Source organism: Brienomyrus brachyistius, chromosome 12 (genome assembly GCF_023856365.1).
Source record: "Brienomyrus brachyistius isolate T26 chromosome 12, BBRACH_0.4, whole genome shotgun sequence".
Classification (NCBI taxonomy): Eukaryota; Metazoa; Chordata; class Actinopteri; order Osteoglossiformes; family Mormyridae; genus Brienomyrus; species Brienomyrus brachyistius.
Window position 1 is genome coordinate 21,327,902 of NC_064544.1, and position 19,815 is coordinate 21,347,716.

A 19,815-nucleotide genomic window follows, 5' to 3' on the forward strand; every position below is an offset into this window, starting at 1 on the left:
TAGGTTGTGCTTCTCGTTTTCTTAGATATCGGCCAGTCAATTGCCTGGGGGACCAGATGTTCACCAATGGACAAACAGTCAATATGCAGGCTGTGATGAAGGACAGCGTGGTCATCCAGAAGCTGCTGGCTCTTATGGCCAATGATAAGGCCCGACAACTGGAGGTCAACCATTTCATTCTTCTCTGTTAACATCTCGCCAATCTGAATAATCGTGCTTCTTGTTGCACAGGAAACCCAGAAATTGCTTACTTGGTTGAATCTTAACTTGTTGCTTGATTGTATGTACATAGTGCAGTGTTTCCAAAAAGCTTATCTAGCAGAGCTGCGGTACGTGTTCCTTTCACGGAATGAGCTGTGCACTTTCAGTGCCACTACTAATCTAGTTTGCTTTACTTAAACTTAATTGCTCAATTTCTTGTTTTGGATTGTACATAATACAAGTGTCAGATGATTTAGGAACATGATTGCCAGAGTAAGGGTAACGCTTTATATTAACTGCTTCTGCCTAATACATTCTTAGAACATTCAGTACACTTTCATAATAGTCGTAATGCATTCATTATGCATTTGTAGAACATTCATCCCACATGCATAATGCGTTCTTAGAACATTCAGTGTACCCGCATAATGCATTCATGCGATATTCAGTGCACCTGCATATACAGCTGCGGGAGACCATAGTACAATTTTTTTTTGTTTCACTCATTTCTGTGTGTCTTTGAAAACTGTATTTTTTTGCAAACTGCAGCCTGGTTCTTCCTGGCTTTATGGGACTTCAGTCCTGCTACTAGGAGCCTGATTCAAACTATGCTAGCAGTGCACTTCACACCTGCACTTAATGCTTCCCATTCCTTTTGAAGGTCACTTCAAGAGACTGTCAGATAAAATAATGATCATCTCTGGCATTAGAAAGTGGCTTCAGCCCTCTGCCTGGCTGGTTTCTGGTCTTTGCCAGTGGTTCCTGCTTCTCCTATTCTTCTGCACTGCTGTCTTAGAAATTATGAACCTGGAAGTAACCAGCTGCTCAGCACAGCCGTCTGTCAGCAGAATCATGATTAAGCCGAGATTTAAAAATGTAGATTTGTTTAAAAATATAGAGTGCTCTCTCAATTTTTTTCTGTGGCCGTATGTGTTCATAGAACATTCAGTGCACCTTCATAATACATTCATAATGCATTCATGAAACATTCAGCACACCTGCATGATGCATGCATAAAAAATTCATAAGCAGAGTAATGTGTCATTGTAGCTGTTAATATAGCTGTTTTGACAAAAGTTTCTTCTAAATGTGTCTCAGTCTGAAGAAGCAGAAGTGAATAAGTCTGATCAGAGCTTCCTGGCGGGTGTTCCGGGGGTGACCCTCACCGATAAGCTGTACAACATGTGGATCCGCTTACAGAGTCACGTCAACATTGTGTTCGACAGTGACATGGACAAGCTGATAACTGAGAAATTTCCTGGAATCCGTCAGGTCTTCTCAACCCCTTCTCTCCTTCTTTTAATGGCATAGCTAACTTCATTAGTTCCTTTTTAATACATTTTTAAACTGTCAATTAATTAACCTGCACCTCTGCATCATGTTAAACTGTTATTCCTGAATTACAACTGAGTCCTGGAGTTAGTATTTATTTATTTTTAAAAACTTGCCCTTTCCGTTGCATTGACGAAGCTAATTTCTTTGCCCCTCAGATCTTGGAGAAAAAGGACGGTCTTTTCCGGAAGCACATGATGGGCAAGCGTGTGGATTATGCTGCCCGCTCTGTCATTTGCCCTGACATGTACATTGGCACCAATGAGATCGGAATACCCATGGTACGAGTCTGGGACCTTAACTTCGCTGTGTGAGCCAGTGTGGGGGAAAGTGGCCATCTTATTCTCTTCTGGCCTGTTTTGTTTCACGTGTGTGTGTGTGTGTGTGTGTGTGTGTGTGTGTGTGTGTGTGTGTGTGTGTGTGTGTGTGTGTGTGTGTGTGTCTGGGGACGGGGGCAGGGGTCCAGGTATATACAGTATCTCACAAAAGTGAGTACACCCCTCACATTTTTGTAAATATTTTATTATATCTTTTCAAGGGACAACGCTAAAGATATGAAACTCTGATAGAATGTAAAGTAATCAGTGTACAGCTTGTATAATGGTGTAAAGTTGATGTCCCCTCAAAATAACTCAACACACAGCCATTAATGTCTGAACTGCTGGCAGCAAAAGTGAGTACACCCCTAAATGAAAATGCCCAAATTGTGCCCAGTGTCAATATTTTGTGTGGCCACCATTATTTTCCAGCACTGCCTTAACTCTGTTGGGCATGGAGTTCACTAGAGCTTCACAGGTGGCCATGGGAATCCTCTTCCACTCGTCCTTGATCACGACACGAAGCTGGTGGATGTTAGACACCTTGCGCTTCTCCACCTTCCGTTTGAGGATGCCCCACAGATGCTCAATAGGGTTTAGGTCTGGAGACATGCTTGGCCAGTCCAGACACAGGCAAGACACATCTGTCTTTGTACTCCTCACCTGGTCGCCGCCACACACGCTTGACACCATCTGAACCAAATAAGTTTATCTTGGTCTCATCAGACCACAAGATGTGGTTCCAGTATTCCATGTCCTTAGTCTGCTTGTCTTCAGCAAACTGTTTGCGGGCTTTCTTGTGCACCATCTTTAGAAGAGGCTTTCTTCTGGGACGACAGCCATGCAGACCAATTTGATGCAGTGTGCGGCATATGGTTTGAGCACTGACAGGCTGGCTCCCCATCCCTTCAACCTCTGCAGCAATGCTGGCAGCACTCACACGTCTATTTTCAAAAGCCAACCTATGGTCATGACGCTGAGCACGTGCACTCAGCTTCTTTGGTCTACCATGGCGGGGCCTGTTCTGAGTGGAACCTGTCCTTTTAAACCGATGTATGGTCTTAGCCACCGTGTTGCAGCTAAGTTTCAGGGTGTTAGCAGTCTTCTTATAGCCTGGGCCATCTTTGTATAGAGCAATAAGTCTTTCTTTCAGATCCTCAGAGAATTCTTTGCCATGAGGTGCCATGTTAAACGTCTAGTGACCAGTATGAGAGTGTGAGAGCGATAACACCAAATTTAACACATCTGCTCCCCAAGGACACCTGAGACCTTGTAACACTAACGAGTGACATGACAACGGGAAGGGAAAAGGGCTAATTGGGCACAATTTGGGCATTTTCATTTAGGGGTGTACTCACTTTTGCTGCCAGCAGTTCAGACATTAATGGCTGTGTGTTGAGTTATTTTGAGGGGACATCAACTTTACACCATTATACAAGCTGTACACTGATTACATTCTATCAGTTTCATATCTTTAGCGTTGTCCCTTGAAAAGATATAATAAAATATTTACAAAAATGTGAGGGGTGTACTCACTTTTGTGAGATACTGTATTACATTTTGGGGACCAAATGACCCCACAGTGTGATTAAAAACCTGTTATTTTGACATTGGGGACCATTTTTCAGTCCCCATAAGGGGAAATTCAATTTTATAAAAATCTGTGACTTCAATCAAAAAACAAAAAAATGCCAAAAGTCGTCTTTGTTTGGTCACTTATGGTTAATGTTAGGGCTGGGTGGGGGTTATGCTTTTGCCCATAGAAATGAATGGACAGTCCCCACAAAGATATGAGTACAGGTCTGTGTGTGTTTGTGTCTTTGGCAGTGAGTTTGCATGTTCCTCCCCGTTCATGTGGGTTTCCCCTTAGCGTTTCGATTCCCCCCCCCCCCCCCCCCCACTGCACCGGGTATTGAACTTTCGATATAGTACATTCAGTACTTTCTACTTTGCCATTGACTTCTGGTCGTGTTCCAGTACCAAAAGTTCCAATATCAAGAATACCAAACTTTTTTGGTACTTTTGGATGGGACTTCCAAACCCTTTCTTTATCGATTTGGTTAGCAAATATCCTGCCTCTGAAACACAATACAACCGGTGTTTTAAAAAGAAGCTACAAACTCAGAAAACAATAAGAATTTGAGTAAAAAAAACAAGGTAATACTAATTATGATCTTAATTGCGATCTGGTCTGAAGAACCAGAAGAAGATCAGGATGGCATGACTAGGAATAAAGTATTTGCTACAATATACTAGAGCTGCATGATATTGGGAGATATTCAGACATCTGCTGCAATGGAAAAGCACCCTTGGTTTGCTGGGCACCCCCCCAAGTCCCATTTTATTTGTTTAAAAGTTCAGTATTTCCAAAGTCAGTGAGTAATCATGTGAAATAATCTTAAATAATCATGATCTAAATATTGACCAAAATATTTTTGCAATATATGCGGTTATGCAAGGTGGACGGGTGGATGCATGTATGTAGGTGTTTAAGGGATGTCCTTTTAGAATCTACTTACAGGTTCTGCGAGTGTCTGTTAGATCTGTGAATAAGTAAGGCTATTCTGAATCCATGTAAAAACGGGGCATATGTGGAAGCTCTTTGTGTTGCACCATGCTCAGGCTTACTATGTGTTGCACCATGCTCAGGCTTACTATGTGTTGCACTATGCTCAGGCTTACTATGTTTTGCACTATGCTCAGGCTTACTATGTGTTGCACCATGCTCAGGCTTACTATGTGTTGCACCATGCTCAGGCTTACTATGTTTTGCACTATGCTCAGGCTTACTATGTTTTGCACTATGCTCAGGCTTACTATGTGTTGCACCATGCTCAGGCTTACTATGTGTTGCATGCGTGTCTCTCCTCTTTTGAGGCTGGTTAACACTGTTGTGTTGCACAAGCAGTGGGTTGCACATGCTATAGCGCAAGTTCGATCGTACCCTATGATAGACGTATACTGTCCCTATGTTCGCGTTTACACACTACTAAAAATAATCAGTTGCACCATGCAAATGGTAAATGAACTGCATTTATATAGTGCTTTTCTACTCTTACGAGTACCTAAATAGCTTCAGCGTAGTTATGTAATTTTTACACTAGCTTAACCTTAGGTGTAAGGTCCATTGTAACAAAAACAAAAGGTCACTTTTTACACTTAAAATTATTTCTCACAACGAGAGAATATCCCACTTATAGCCATTTATAGTGCAATCTGCTTCCCTCCACCTCATGCCAAATGCTGTTTGCGTGTCTATTTACAACTTTTGTTTTTCTGAGAACTTATTTTGTGGGTTTGATTAAATCATGATCTCCGCATAAGACAAAACAAGACAGTGATGTTATGTCCTCTATGAACTTCCATCTGATGCAGAGTTGCAGTGAAAAGACCTAAATGGGCTTGTTAAAAGTTCCTTGGTTTGAGTTTTCGTTCAGTTTTTCAAGTAATAAATAGAAAGCAAGGTCATATTTCTTTCTTTTTTGCTGATCAAAAAAATGATCCGATCTGTCACTCGGATACCATGAGCCCTAAACCTTACATAGCTCCCCTAAATCGTACTCAGCAAGCTTCCTGGCAAACACTGTTCTTGCATCGCACTATACATGGCACATTACAGGCTACCTTACAGCTGTGTTTAAAACAGTTCTCACAAGTGCACAAATCATTAGCTATTGCTGCGTTCCATTTACCTCGGAGGTAGGAACTCGAAAGTGGGAATGACATCACACATGAGCGTTTCAGTACAGCTCGGAAAGCCATTCAGCAGTACTAGGGACTCGTTTCAAAAAGCTTACTAACTTGTCAGATTTAATTTACTCCGGTTTAAATGCCGTTTATCTTCATTCACTTACATTTAGCCCAGACTACCTTACATCTGACAAGTTGTCCATTTAAGCAAGAAATCCTGCGTAATGAACCGGGCCCCGGTTCTAGCCTTGATAATTGTTAGCAACATCAGTGGATAACAATGCGTTGCGTGCTGTTTTGTGCAGAAAAACACCGTAGCAACACGTCCACAGATAATGGTTGGACAGTCTGTGTGTGACCGATCTAATGAACCACAAATTAGACATAAGTGCTAATAAACAGTGTAAAACTACAGCTTTAACTTCTATTGATAACTTACGCTAAGCTGGTGCCGCCCACTGCAGGTCTTTGCCACCAAGCTGACCTACCCCCAGCCAGTGACACCGTGGAACGTGAAGGAGTTGCGGCAGGCAGTGATGAACGGGCCCAACGTGCACCCGGGCGCCTCCACCGTCATCAATGAGGACGGCACACGCACCATGCTGAGCCCCACCAACCGCACACAGCGGGAGGCCATCGCCAAGCAGCTGCTCACGCCCGCGCCTGGCCCGCACCGCATGCCCATGAAGATTGTATGTCTTCCCCCCCCCCCACCACCTCCCTCCCCGTCTGGGTTAGGGGTGGCCATCTGGCACGCAGTTCAATAGCAAGAAAACTTTTTGTTTTGGAAAACGGTCAACCGGTATTTGGCCAGTAATGACTGCTTAATGTCCCTTTGCTTCCCAGCGTGACGGTGCCCTTAATGTGCTTTACATTCGTAAGGCATTTCATAGAATCATTTATTGTCGCGCCACATTGCACATTAAAAGATGGGTGAAATATGTTTTGGAAGTTCTTTAGTAGATTGGTCAATGTCACACGAGAAACTGTAAATTCCTTACAGTGTAGCGGAAGGTGTTGGGTATTAGCATACTTTTACCCCGAGGGAATTTCTTGTGGTGCTAAATGCTTAGTAATTTTAAAGCATTAGTTTAATGTGTAACTGATTACCTATCAGTGTAACAGGTGCTTTAGCTTTAGCTAGATGTACTATTTCTTAGAAACCCTCATGTGTGTCAGTTTGAATGATGTGCGTGTTCGTCCCGCATTTTCATACCCTTCTGGACAGTCGTGTGACATTTATGGATGTCAGTGGTTTAAGAACATACTGTGAATCTCCCATCTGTACCTTCTGGTCAGTGCTGCTGTGCCAGGGCAAGCGTCCGACTCTCACCGGCTACGGTCTTAGCGAGCGGTGTTTCCTGGTCCCTTTGCAGGTGAACCGGCACATCAAGAACGGTGACGTGCTGCTTCTGAACCGGCAGCCCACGCTGCACCGGCCGTCCATCCAAGCCCACTGTGCCCGAATCCTGCCTGCCGAGAAGGTGCTGCGGCTGCACTATGCCAACTGCAAGGCCTACAACGCCGACTTTGACGGCGATGAGATGAACGCCCACTTCCCCCAAAGTGAGCTCGGCCGGGCGGAGGCCTACACCCTGGTCAGCACCACTCAGCAGTACCTGGTACCAAAGGTGAGAGCCCTGTGTAACGCTTCAGTTAAAGCAGTTTTACTTGGAGGAGATCAAAGTTGAGTAGAGGCCATAACAGCCTGCAGAAAAGATCCTGAAACGGCCTAGTTGAGAAGCTTGAGGTTTTGGTTGATTCCTGGATGGCTGGAATCTAAGGGCTATCAGGTGCCTCGGGGTGCAGTGATTAGACACAGCTTTGTAATTTGAATCCCATGAGAAAGGCCTTCCAAGGAACTTGGAAAACATGGTGTAATTGGTGTAACATTTGCTTTCTTGATCCTGTCTCCATTCCACTTCATTTAGCCATTGCCCAAGTTGCATTAAGCAGGGTGACCATACATTCTCTTTGCTCTGAACTTGTGTTCTTTTTTGGGACCTAAAAATGTCTGGGATTTTGCTTTTTTTCATGTTGTTGACATTAAGCTGCCTGATCTCGCAGTGCCGTCTGTGATGGAGTCGTCCTGATCGCCGTGTCGGAACCTTGTGTTTCTGCCTGACGTCTGTCTTTCATGACAGGATGGGAAGCCTCTGGCCGGGCTAATTCAGGACCACATGGTATCCGGTACCAGCATGACTATCCGAGGCTGCTTCTTCACCCGAGAGCAGTACATGGAGCTGGTGTACCGGGGTCTGACGGACAGGAGGGGCAGAGTGAAGCTCCAGCCGCCGGCTGTGCTGAAACCCTACCCTCTCTGGACAGGAAAACAGGTATCGGCCTGACCAGCCCTGGTCAAGGGAGCTTATTCAGGCAGAGCATGGAGTTCTGTGTTTTATGGGTTACAGCTTCCCAGCGCAGCATCATAAATGTGTTGTATTTCTTTCCAGGTGGTTTCCACCCTGCTGTTAAATGTAATTCCAGAAAATGAAATCCCCCTAAACCTGACAGGGAAGTCGAAAATACCCAGCAAGGCGTGGGTGAAGGACTCGCTGAGAGCCGTTCCCGGATACAACCCTGAGGACATGTGTGAGTCGCAGGTGAGATGGATCAGCCAGCCTCTAATTCCCCCTTGCTGCTCTTTATTATCCACAAGTCACTGGTGCTAACGTGACAGTGCCTAAATAATTTTAGTTTAACTGCGCTGCTGTTCCCATGCTAGTTCAGTTATCCTATAAATATTTAGTCTTCTGCACGCTGATAAGAACCAGATATGCGCAGTTTGGCCGCTTCACTGGCAAGACCCTTTTCGGTATTCTGACGGCTCTTTGCGGCAGGTCGTTATCCGGCAGGGCGAGCTTCTGGTGGGGGTGCTAGACAAGGCCCACTACGGCAGCTCTGCCTATGGTCTGGTGCACTGCTGCCATGAGCTGTATGGAGGCCACACCAGCGGACACCTCCTCAGCTGCTTGGCCCGGCTCTTCACAGCGTACCTGCAACTGTACCGCGGCTTCACCTTGGGTGAGATTTCACACAGACCGATGACAGATCATTCATTATAAAATACAAAACCTTTGAGTTGGTTGGTTTGGTCAGCTGACTCTCATGTGCTCATCACTGTTTTATTCTTTGCCCCTCATTGTACCTTGAGTTAACTTAATCTCACTTTTCTTATAGGTGTGGAAGACATTTTAGTTAAACCTGGAGCTAATAAGAAGAGAAAGAAGATCATTAATGAGTCAGTCAAGTGTGGAATTAAGGTAGTGATGAACACTAGAGCTGTTTCTCAATATGCGTACTTGACCGTACTCGTGTTCTTGTGTATCCATTTACTTCGTCTTCCATTGCTGAAGACCAGTTCCAGTTCTCAAGTACAGAAGGTAGTAAAAATCCTTGTATGTTGTTCTTCACTGTCCCAAATATCAAGATGCCGTAAAGGTGTTAAACACATCACAACGTGCGACTCTGCACAGAGCATAGGAACTGGAGCCGGAGAAGTGCAGTGTCAGGCGATATTAACAAATGCGGTTTTTCTGTTTTGCCACTAGTTCAAACTGCGGACCCGATCTGACAAAGTGTGTAATATCCCGAGTGCTATTCGGAGTGTTATTTTACATTAGATGGCACCACTTAGAAATTGGCATTGCTTAACCTGTGTCATAAATTATGTATAGCATACATTGTAGGTTGTCAGTGTTGGGATTAGGGTTTTTGGCCATAGAAATGAATAGACAGTCCCCAGAAAGATATGAGTACTTGTGTGTGTGTGTGGGTCCCCACAATACCAAAATAACAGATATTTATTACAAAGATCTGTGAATGCAATCAAAAAAAGCTGTATGGGCATCTAAAACTAGATGCTAAAAATTCAAATGGCCTAATTGTACGTGTTTGTTATAGAGCACCTAATGTAGGAAAGCAAAATGTTATATGACAATATCAGAATTATGAGTAATAAAAATGTGATGTTTATGGGTATATCTAATTCTACAGGTCGAGTTAAAAAACATTAGACTCTCTAAGAGGAATGTAGAAAGGAAGATTGCATTGGAGGCTAAGAATGACATTAAAAATTTCTTCCAATATTTGAACTCCAAAAGAGCTATAAAAGTTGAAATCACTAATTTGCCAGGATAGTAAGGGCCTTATAATTGACAATGAAATTGATATAGAAAAAGAGTTTAATGATTATTTTACACTGGTGTTCACAGTAAAGAACATGAGTAACTTGCCACCGTTTAGTACAAATACAGCGTCATATATGAGCAATATATGTATAACTGAGGCTGATGTGGTGCTAAGCTCAAAATAAATAAATCACAGGGCCCTGATGGCATCTTACCTATAATTTTAGAAGAGTTGAGGTATATTATTAGCCAACCTTTAACTTTACTATTTCAGAAATCCTTATCTGCCGGTGTGGTACCTTCTGATTGGAAACATGCTAATGTAACACCCATATTCAAAAAAGGGGATAGAAGTAATCCAGCAAACTATAGGGCAATGAGTTTAACTTGCATAACTGAAAAAGTAATGGAAACTATAATCCAAGTGAAAATGGTAGATTACCTTGATTCAAATAACACTCTGAGGGATAGCCAACTTGACTTTAGGAGAGGTAGATCCTGCTTAACTAATTTAATTGAATTCTTTGAGGAAGCTACAAGAGAAATTGATCACAAAAAGGCCTACGATGTGATCTACTTAGATTTTTTCAAAGGCCTTTGACGTTGTCCCCCACAAATGGCTTCTGCTTAAGCTCAAAGCTGCAGGGATTTTATGAACTATGGCAGCTTGGATCGAAAACTGGTTAACAGACAGGAAGCAGTGAATAGTTATTAGAGGCACAATGTCTCAGTGGGCTTCTGTTCATAGTGGGGTACCACAGGGTTCAATTTTAGGACCACTATTTTTCCTAATTTACATTAATGATATTGACATCAATACATACAGTAAACTGGTTAAATTTGCAGACAACACCAAGGTGGGTGGCGTAGCAGATACTAAGCTATCAGCACAGAGGCTACAATGGAATCTTGATTTGATTAGCGACTGGGCTGCTACCTGGCAGATGAAATTTAACGTAGATAAATGTAAGGTAATCCAGGCGGGGAACAGAAATATAAAGTACAGATATTTTATGGCTTCCACTGAAATAAAGGTAGCTGATTATGAGAAAGACCTCGGTGTGTACGTTGATGCTTCCATGTCCCACTCTTGCCAGTGTGGGGAAGCAATTAAAAAGGCCAATAGGATGTTGGGTTACATCTCTAGGTGTGTGGAGTTTAAGACAGGGTAATTGATGCTTCTATTATATAATTCCTTGGTAAGACCCAACCTAGAATATTGTGTTCAGGTTTGGTCACCATACCTTAAGAAGGACTTTACTGCCTTGGAAAGGCTGCAGTATAGGTCTACGAGAATGATTCCTGGTCTTAGAGGAATGTCTTATGAGGAGAGGTTAGCTGAGCTGAATCTGTTCAGCCTCGAGCAAAGGAGACTAAGAGGGGACATGATCTAACAGGTCTGGATGCTGTTCATCCAACTGGCTACTTCAGTATTAGTTTAAATACTAGAAGTCGTGGCCATAGATGGAAATTGGCGGGAGAACATTTTAAAATGAATTTGTGGAAGCGCTTCTTTGCACAAGGTGTAGAATATGGAATAGTCTTTCTACTAGTGTAGCGCAAGCTATAACCCTGGGTTCCTTTAAATCAGAGCTAGATAAGATTTTAACAACTCTGAGCTATTAGTTAAGTTCTCTCCAAACGAGCTTGATGGGCCGAATGGCCTCTCGTTTGCAAATTTCTTATGTTCTTATGAGACAAGCAGTTTTTGAACTGTTCAAGTGGTGATTCCCATTTAGTCACATCAGTTACTAATAGAAGAAAAACGCAAGCGGTTACATTTTTGATAAATAGTAATGTCAAATTGGATGCGCGATGGAGACTTGAGACTAGACTCGGACTTTAATTTTGTGACTCATGAATGTCTCTGGCATCGGTTGCATCCTCGCTTGGCCTGCCACAAATATCAAGATGCATTCTCCCCAAAAGAGACCAATCCCATGATTTGATTGTGGCCCAAGTTTATTCTTGGAAGGCAAGATAGCAAGACAACTCTTGCCAAGATCAGAAGTACAATCTTTGCATTCTTGTTATTGAGAAATGCATAAATGTCGCCTCTCCTCCCTTTGCTTGCCTGAACTGCCTTACAGCTTCACATCAGCCTTTTTCAGTATCTCCCTGGCACCACCCTTGACTGGGCATGCCTGATTGTTCTTATAAGCCAGTGTTTCTCAACCTGGTCCTTGGGGATCCCCCTGAGGGTCCACGTTTTTGCTCCCTCCCAGCACCCAAAAATCTGGATAGTCTGGAGGTCCGTGTGGAATGGGATAGCAAACTGTGTTATAATTACCGGTGTAGGGAAAGCCTTTTATAAACCATCCTAATTCTTGGTATTCTATCCCAGGTACTAACCTTAACAGTTACAGTAAAGTTACAAACAGCTAGTAGTCTCAGAACACAAGTGTAAATCATAAAACCATAAGACACAATATGATCTTCACAGATGAACACTGTCATTGCATGACTGGCAGGGGCCAGACCCTCAGTTATTCTGTAACATGCTAAAAGGTACATGCTATGTGTATGGAAATGCTTGAATCCATCAACGCAGTTTTATCGTATAAAGCAGAAGTTAGGGGGAAAAAAAGTAGAACTGTGTTTCTTCCTGTATGTGCTTTGTGTTGAGGTCAGGTTTTAAATACAAATCTCATGCTTTGAGTAGTGATCTTGGGAGATGAGACACCCAGCAATGGTCACGGAGATAAGTTTGATGTGCATGTAGATATGATGCGTGCTGGTTCTCAGTAACTATATGCCCCATCTTGGCTCTCACTCACCTCCTACTGCCGTCTTCCTGGTTAGGCTCTGCAAGCCGCCTTCGGTCTCTCTGCGTCAGCTGAGGTCAGTGAGGCCAGAAGCCGCTGGCAGGACGCCCACCTCAGCACCGACCAGAGGGACCAGCACATGGTCGACCTTAAGTTTAAGGAGGAGGTTAACCTCGTCAACAACAACATCAATAAGGTGTGTTTGTACTCTCAGCATCCCATGCATAACAGGAAAATAAATACAGTACTATGCAAAAGTTTCAGGCAGTCAAAAGAAATGTTTAAGGTCGTTTATTTGGATAGGACGTGTATATGTGCTTAGAACAAAAAAAATCTCAAATTTAACATTAGAACATATGCAAATTAAGAGTAAAACAAGAAAACTGACAGGAATTTCTCTTGTTCTACAAAAAGTTACTGATGAACACCACTTCAGTTCCCAAACCTCTCCTCAGTGACACCCCGTTCATTCCATGTATTTTTTTTTTATTTCACCAGCAGCTCGCTTAATAAAATCATTTAATTAAAAAAAACAGTGAAGTATCGATTATATGGTATGCTAGTGGTTGAGTCATAAAATAGATTGGTGCATTGGATAGTTGCTACGAATACTGGGGTGGTTTTAGCAGAGGTTTTGCACCAACATGAAGATCATTCAAACATAGTTTTCTTTGACCACCTAAAACTTTGGCACAGTACTATACATTATTTACTATATTGTATTATGTATGGTAAATTTGATTACGTTGTGAATGAGAAGTTGAATAAAGCAGTCTTAGTTTTTGTTTGAAAAGATGAAATGTAGAAGAATTTATTTGGATAATTATTCTTCCTATATTTCATTGCCTTTACCTCAAGGCAGAATGTGACCCTGTCCGGTTACACTTTGACTCAGGTTTTCTTTGTTAGGCTTCTGTTATTTTTGCCTCAGCTGACGATAATGTTTCTCTGTGGGCTTCTCAGATACCATTTCCCCGTTTTACATGTCTCTGCAGTTTGCCTGTTATCCACCTACTACTTAAAGTATTTTTTTATGTATGTTTTAGCCCCCATCCTGGGTCCGCTATCTCAGCTGTCTGAGAGTTAAACCAGTTTTATTAAGTCATTGTTCACATATTAGAAAATGCATTGGACCTAACATGGAACCCTGGGGTACTCTTCTGTAGGTATTTACCCTGGTTTGCCATACTTGGGCATTGCATTGTGTGTGCGCTGCTTGTATGTTTGACATGCCTCTGAGCAGGCATTTTGCTCTGGTTACAGGTCTGCATGCCTCTAGGGCTCCATCGCCGCTTCCCAGACAACAACCTTCAGCTTATGGTGCAGTCTGGAGCAAAGGGTTCCACTGTAAACACTATGCAGGTATTTTCCTATTTAAAGTAATGGTACCTGCCCCTCATGCATGTAGGATTAGAATATCATACTTTGTATAATAATTCTATAAGTAGTATAGTAGTAGTAGATGTGAGCACATTTCTTCCCAATTTTCCTGCTACATTATGAACTGTACCTTCACAACACCTTTCTCTTCAGATTTCCTGCCTGCTGGGGCAGATTGAGCTGGAAGGAAGACGCCCTCCTTTGATGCCCTCTGGGAAATCCCTGCCATGCTTCCAGGCCTATGACGCGTCGCCTCGCTCGGGGGGCTTTGTTTCCGGCAGGTTTCTCACCGGCATCAGCCCTCCGGTTAGTTCATGCTGTGTGCAGTGTTCTAGTTTTGGAGTACCAGAGCTAGGGTACACCCTGGGGGTGCTGTAGACATACTCACACACTACTGGCAGTTAGAGATGCCAGTTAGCCTCAGGGCAGGTCCGTTGGGAGACAGCCCCATGACGTGGGGAGAACGTGCTAACTTCATACACAGACCAAAGGCGGGATTTGAACCCCCAACCCGCGAGATGGTAAAAATTTAATACATTGTTTAAATATTATTATTTTATCTTATTTCCAGGATAATTTTAATATATAAATTGAGCAAAAAATTCGTGGTTAAATTCCTGGTATAATTTGACTTATTTCCCCACCACCCCAGGAATTTTTCTTCCATTGCATGGCCGGTCGCGAAGGGCTTGTAGACACGGCTGTGAAGACGAGTCGCTCGGGATATCTTCAGAGGTGAGAAACCTTCTGAACTCAACAGTCCACCAAGCGGGATGCTCCACACCTCACCCGTCAAGTCCTGGTAACTGCTGTCTGTAAGCGACAGTAAGTTCAGGACAGGGTGCTGAAATGTGCACTTGCTGCCCCTAGATGTGTCATTAAGCACCTGGAGGGCCTGGTGGTGCAGTACGACTTGACGGTGCGGGATAGTGATGGCAGTGTGGTGCAGTTCCTCTATGGGGAGGATGGCCTGGACATCCCCAAGACCCAGTTCCTGCAGCGTCGTCAACTGCCCTTCGTCAGGGACAACTGTGAGGTAAACCACCTATGTGTACAGATTTTCATTTTTCTTGCTTTCCTTAACCAGTCTTCTGTTCTTCACTGTTTTATTATCCAATGTTGCCTCACAGTTATTAACAGTACAATGAGTTGGATTCTTTTTATTGTACACTAAGGTATTAAAATCGTGGCCTGACAATGGTGGTTCTCATTCGGTACAGGTCATCAGGAAGTCTAAGTGCTTGGATGAAGTGCTATCCAAGATGGATCCTCAGGTGGTAGAAAGCCATTTCAGAGCCATCGAGAGATGGAAGGCTAAACAGCAAATGGCCTCGGCCCGACAAGGGGCCTTCCTGCTCTTCTCACAGAAGAAACTGGCTAAGCTGAAGTCCCAGAACCCGCCCGGAGGTCTACAAGACGGGCGAGATGGCTGCAGTCTCCAGGTAGACGGGGAAATCTCCCATTATAACTCATCATGCATCGTCCATTGCATGGTGTTCCCACCGGTTCTGCTAAGGAAATTCATTGTAGCTATTGTATAGCACTGCCTGAATAACCAGGCATTATATATTTTTTTGTATCTGGTAATGCAGATTAACAATACTTCTGCACATCTTGGAATATACCATTTGCAGAATGAAGGCTAATAGATTGTATGATTGCTCGCAGAATTACAAAATAGGAATGAAAATCTCTTAAGTATGTAGCTGTCATTGTATTCCTTTGGTCCGCTGTTCCCAATGCTGGAAAAATGCTAATCCGTTTTCAGCTGATGGAGAGATGGCAGTCGCTGGATGACACTAGCCGACGGAAGTATACAAAGAAGGCCCAGCGCTGCCCCGAGCCGTGCCTGTCCATCTTCCGGCCTGACATATGCTTCGGATCCGTCTCCGAGACCTTCCATGATGTCGTAGAGGAGTACCTTGATGAATGTCAAGCTCGAATGGGCACAGCGACACACATTGAGAACACAGATATGGACAGGTGACCCGAGTTTGAGCTTTTCATTGGCTTTCAACTTAACTAGCTAATAGAATGAAATATACTCTTCTTAGGTAATTGGAACTGACTGATGTTATGGGCAACATGAAAGAGAGGAGTTTGGGACTTTAAAATGATGTTTTTATTATATGCAGTAGCTAAACTATATGTAGTTGAACAAGAAGGCAGGCTAGTTTCTGGCAGCTAAAAGGTTTTAGTTTAGGTCAGTGTTTCCCAATCTGGTCCTCAGGGTTCACGTTTTTGCTCTCTTCGAGCACGCTCCCAGACTGTCCACATTTTTGCTCCCTCCCCGTAGGGAGCTGGGAGGGACCAAAAGTCGGTGGGTCCCCCAGAACTGGATTGGCAAACACTGGGCTAGTTGCATTGACTGGGAAATGATGAACCTTCCTTCCCCTGGTCTTGCTGAGCTTGTTCACCACTGTGCAGGAGTTGTGTAGGAGCCCTTGGGTTAGAGGGAGGTGTCTGTAAATTTTGAATTTTGCACAACTGCCTTATGATAAAGGAGACTCTGTAAAATTTGCTGGGGAGGGGGCTTTGATAAATTTTCCTGTGGTTCACCCTCCTCTACCTGCGCTGTGTGAAAGCCTGAAAAGTACCCATGGTCTGTTGCGTTTCTCACTGAGCCCTTCGGTTTAAGGCTGAGATCCCTGCTCCAGCTGAAGTGGCAGAGGGCCCTGTGTGACCCCGGTGAGGCTGTCGGCCTCCTTGCCGCCCAGAGCATCGGGGAGCCCTCCACGCAGATGACCCTCAACACCTTCCACTTTGCTGGAAGGGGAGAGATGAACGTCACGCTGGGGATCCCCAGGTACCGGCCCGCCCCGGCCCAGCTGCAGTACCACCAGATGCCATCACACGCGAATTGCCCATTGAGAATCCAGGGTGATGCGATTCCAGCAAGCTTCCACGTCACAACTTTCATTTTAATGAATTAGTTGAAAAATAATTTAAAATTAAAAACAACATGTTTGGTGACAGTAGAAGTAACGTGTTTTATCAGTGGTCAACAAAGAAAAATGTAAAATTTTGTCCATTCAGTCTGCTTTTAGCAGCATTTATTATATTCCAACTGTTACACTTATAAGGTTCAGAAATGTTATTATTTACTTATTTAAATGGCAACAATATATAGACATTGTGTAAGGAATAAATATTAAGAATCTCTTAAGAATACATATATATCCAACCATTCACACTGACTTTTCCAATGTGCTAAATGAGCTAAGAAACTTCTGCGAACTAACTGGACGGCCCTGTGCCACTTACTGCCCAAGTGTTTCACGTTGCGGTCCTTTCGCTGTGTGTCCACTCAGAGGACTTTGTGGAAGGGCCATATCAAGCCTTTCTTTAGCTATTTGTGTCAGTGTCTAATACCCGAAGCATTCCGTGTGATTGGCGCGGCTTTTTCACAGGCTGAGGGAAATCCTCTTGATCGCAAGCTCAAACATCAAGACTCCCATGATGAGCATCCCCGTGATGAACTCCAGAAGAGCGTTGAAAAAGGCGAAAAATCTGAAGAAGAAGCTGACCCGAGTGTGTTTGGCAGAGGTAGGCACGATGCTAATTCTTCACAAATCAGGCTGATTTGCAGGATTGGGTGCACTTCCCATGTAACCTGACCTGCAGTCACTGGGCTGGTTCACAACAGGTTGGTTTGAATTGGGATGTAAATTAAAGACTGATTTATGTCGATGTGTGGTTCAGTGGGTTAGGACACTGTGCCTGTGATCAGAAGGTCACTAATGGGCAGAGTAGTTTCACTGTTGGCCCCGATGCAGTTAATCCCCTATTGCTCCAGAAATGGGACCAAGAATTTTTGACCACTTTTTATATTTAGATTAATTCTTCCTCTCAACTATTTCTCAAGCACACTCTCTTATCTCCACTTCTCCACTGCGGCCAGTGGCCAAATCTTGTCTCACGCGAGTTGGAGGTGTGTGTAGCAGTGGATCTTATTGTATCTCATTGAATCGCACAGTGTTCAATCAAATAGTGTTGAATTGAACTGCATTGTAATAAGGGTAAATCTTATTGTATTGCATTAGTAGTTGCTTCATATGTATCTTTAATGTATCTGACTATTGGCCAGAGATGATGGTTCAGAGAGTACAAATTCAGACCAAGATTTTGTTTCAACCAACCTGTTCAGTATAAACTAAACTGTCAGTCACTTTGTTGGTTGAAACAAAGTCTGGATTTGTACTCTCTGGAACTGAAATCTCCACCTCTGCTATTGGCGATGCATTGAGATATGTATGAAATTGGCCTCAGTGATGGAGATGCACATCCCTAGTCTACTTCTGACATCTGCACAGTGGTTCCACTGATACATGGGTTTATAGTGTTTGAATGTTGTAATTGAGCAGAAGTTTGTTTGCTCTGTATTTCGGCTTGTAGGTCCTGCACAAGGTGGAAGTGGAGGAGACAATCCGGGTGGAGGGTAAGCTAAAGAAGAACAATGTCTTCAAAATCACTTTCCACTTCCTACCTCCTGAGTGCTACAAACAGGAAAAGCAGCTCACGCCCCAGCAAATTCTACAATATATGGAAACAAGGTGAGCCTACACACACTGTAACCTTGTCCGATCTCGGTGCCAGATTCCCTTTTGTTGTGGTATTTGGAGTGAAAGAAACTCACTACTTCATAGTGTCTTGGAGCCCTTTGCCAGGTTGCAAACTGGCAGATCTGTTACAGCCATTTACTGAATCCTGACTGAACTAAAGCTGTCCAACATAAATAGGTTGAGGTCATGTAATTCCAGCAGGGTATTGTTTGGGTCAAGGATGTTTAGATTCACTTCAGTCATGTGACGTGAAAGATAGTAAGCAACAAACATAGCATGCAGAACAATTACTTGGATAAAAGGAGGGCCCTGTAACATGTGCTATTAATGAACTTCAAAGAAACGCGACTAAGGAACTAGACAACAAGCCTTGTCCAGAACAATCAGGCAGGTGTGGGCAGCTTAAATTATGTATTGATGATCGGTGCCTGAAGTGAAAGGGATTGATTTCAGGCATTTGAGTTCACTTTTAGGCTACTGGTAGCTGTCCTCCATACTCTGAGCCTTTTACCAGGATCAGAATCGCTGGTGCACAGACACTTCACACACAACACGTAGCTAAGTAAAAAAATAATGTTTAGGCTATATCTAATGTTAATGTTGTCAGATCTATCTAATCTATCCAAGCGGTTCTTGTTTTTGCGAGTTAATGTGTCACCGTATTCTTCATGGGGGGCAGCATGTGGCTCAGTGGGCTATGCGTGTGTGGTTGTAATCACAAGGTTCAACCCCAGCTTTAGCACGTCTGCGGGTCCTTGAGCAAGGCCCTCAACCCCCAGCTCCCTGGGTGCTGCCACGGGTGGCTGCCCTTCGTGGACAGCTTACTCTACAAAAAAGAGCAAGTTGAGGGAGGCATAAAGACAATTAACAAAGTGATGATGATGGTGATTATTATTGTGATTCTTGCTGACTTGCTTCAGGCATTCTAGCTAGCTGAATAAACTCATGGAAGTCTGTCACTAGTGGCAGATCCTATATTCTACATTAAGCGACAGTCAGAATCAGAATGAAGGTTTATTTGCTAAGCTCAAACATGCACAAGTAATTTTACTTGGTGTGAAAGGTGCAGACATAAGGACAGACAGATATGGCTGCACTGACAAAAATGCTGTAAATATACAGTTAAATAAAAGAGGAAGTTGTTTTCCTTCTTCTTATGAATGAGGTTGCAATAAACTGAATGATGGCAATGTAGAATTGCACCAGAAAAGGGCCATTAGACAAAACAAAAATGAAGTCACACGTATTGGATGAGTCATAGTAGCCTACATAAAATATAAAAATTCAAATGTGGATATTTGCCTTTTATTATTTAAATGCTATTTTCTTTGAATAATGAAGTACAACCTTACAGGCCTAACAATGATGGTGGTGGATGTAGGAACAGTGCATAATTCTCATATTTGGTTCAAAATGTCTGTGAATACTTAAGACAGCT

At 43.3% G+C, this 19,815-nt stretch overlaps 1 protein-coding gene across 1 annotated transcript in view; it reads left to right on the top strand.

The window, feature by feature from the left end:
• Positions 1–19,815, top strand: part of polr1a (RNA polymerase I subunit A) — a 35,695-nt gene that overhangs the window by 7,580 nt on the left and 8,300 nt on the right. The window contains exons 9-27 of the mRNA XM_048971850.1: positions 26–164; positions 1,300–1,473; positions 1,692–1,814; positions 6,005–6,232; positions 6,917–7,171; positions 7,685–7,876; positions 7,994–8,143; positions 8,381–8,564; positions 8,721–8,803; positions 12,473–12,631; positions 13,699–13,797; positions 13,969–14,121; positions 14,468–14,550; positions 14,686–14,851; positions 15,036–15,257; positions 15,584–15,798; positions 16,454–16,621; positions 17,226–17,361; positions 18,211–18,368. Coding sequence (XP_048827807.1) covers positions 26–164; positions 1,300–1,473; positions 1,692–1,814; positions 6,005–6,232; positions 6,917–7,171; positions 7,685–7,876; positions 7,994–8,143; positions 8,381–8,564; positions 8,721–8,803; positions 12,473–12,631; positions 13,699–13,797; positions 13,969–14,121; positions 14,468–14,550; positions 14,686–14,851; positions 15,036–15,257; positions 15,584–15,798; positions 16,454–16,621; positions 17,226–17,361; positions 18,211–18,368 — 3,087 coding nt within the window. The remainder of the gene's footprint in view (positions 1–25; positions 165–1,299; positions 1,474–1,691; positions 1,815–6,004; positions 6,233–6,916; positions 7,172–7,684; positions 7,877–7,993; positions 8,144–8,380; positions 8,565–8,720; positions 8,804–12,472; positions 12,632–13,698; positions 13,798–13,968; positions 14,122–14,467; positions 14,551–14,685; positions 14,852–15,035; positions 15,258–15,583; positions 15,799–16,453; positions 16,622–17,225; positions 17,362–18,210; positions 18,369–19,815) is intronic.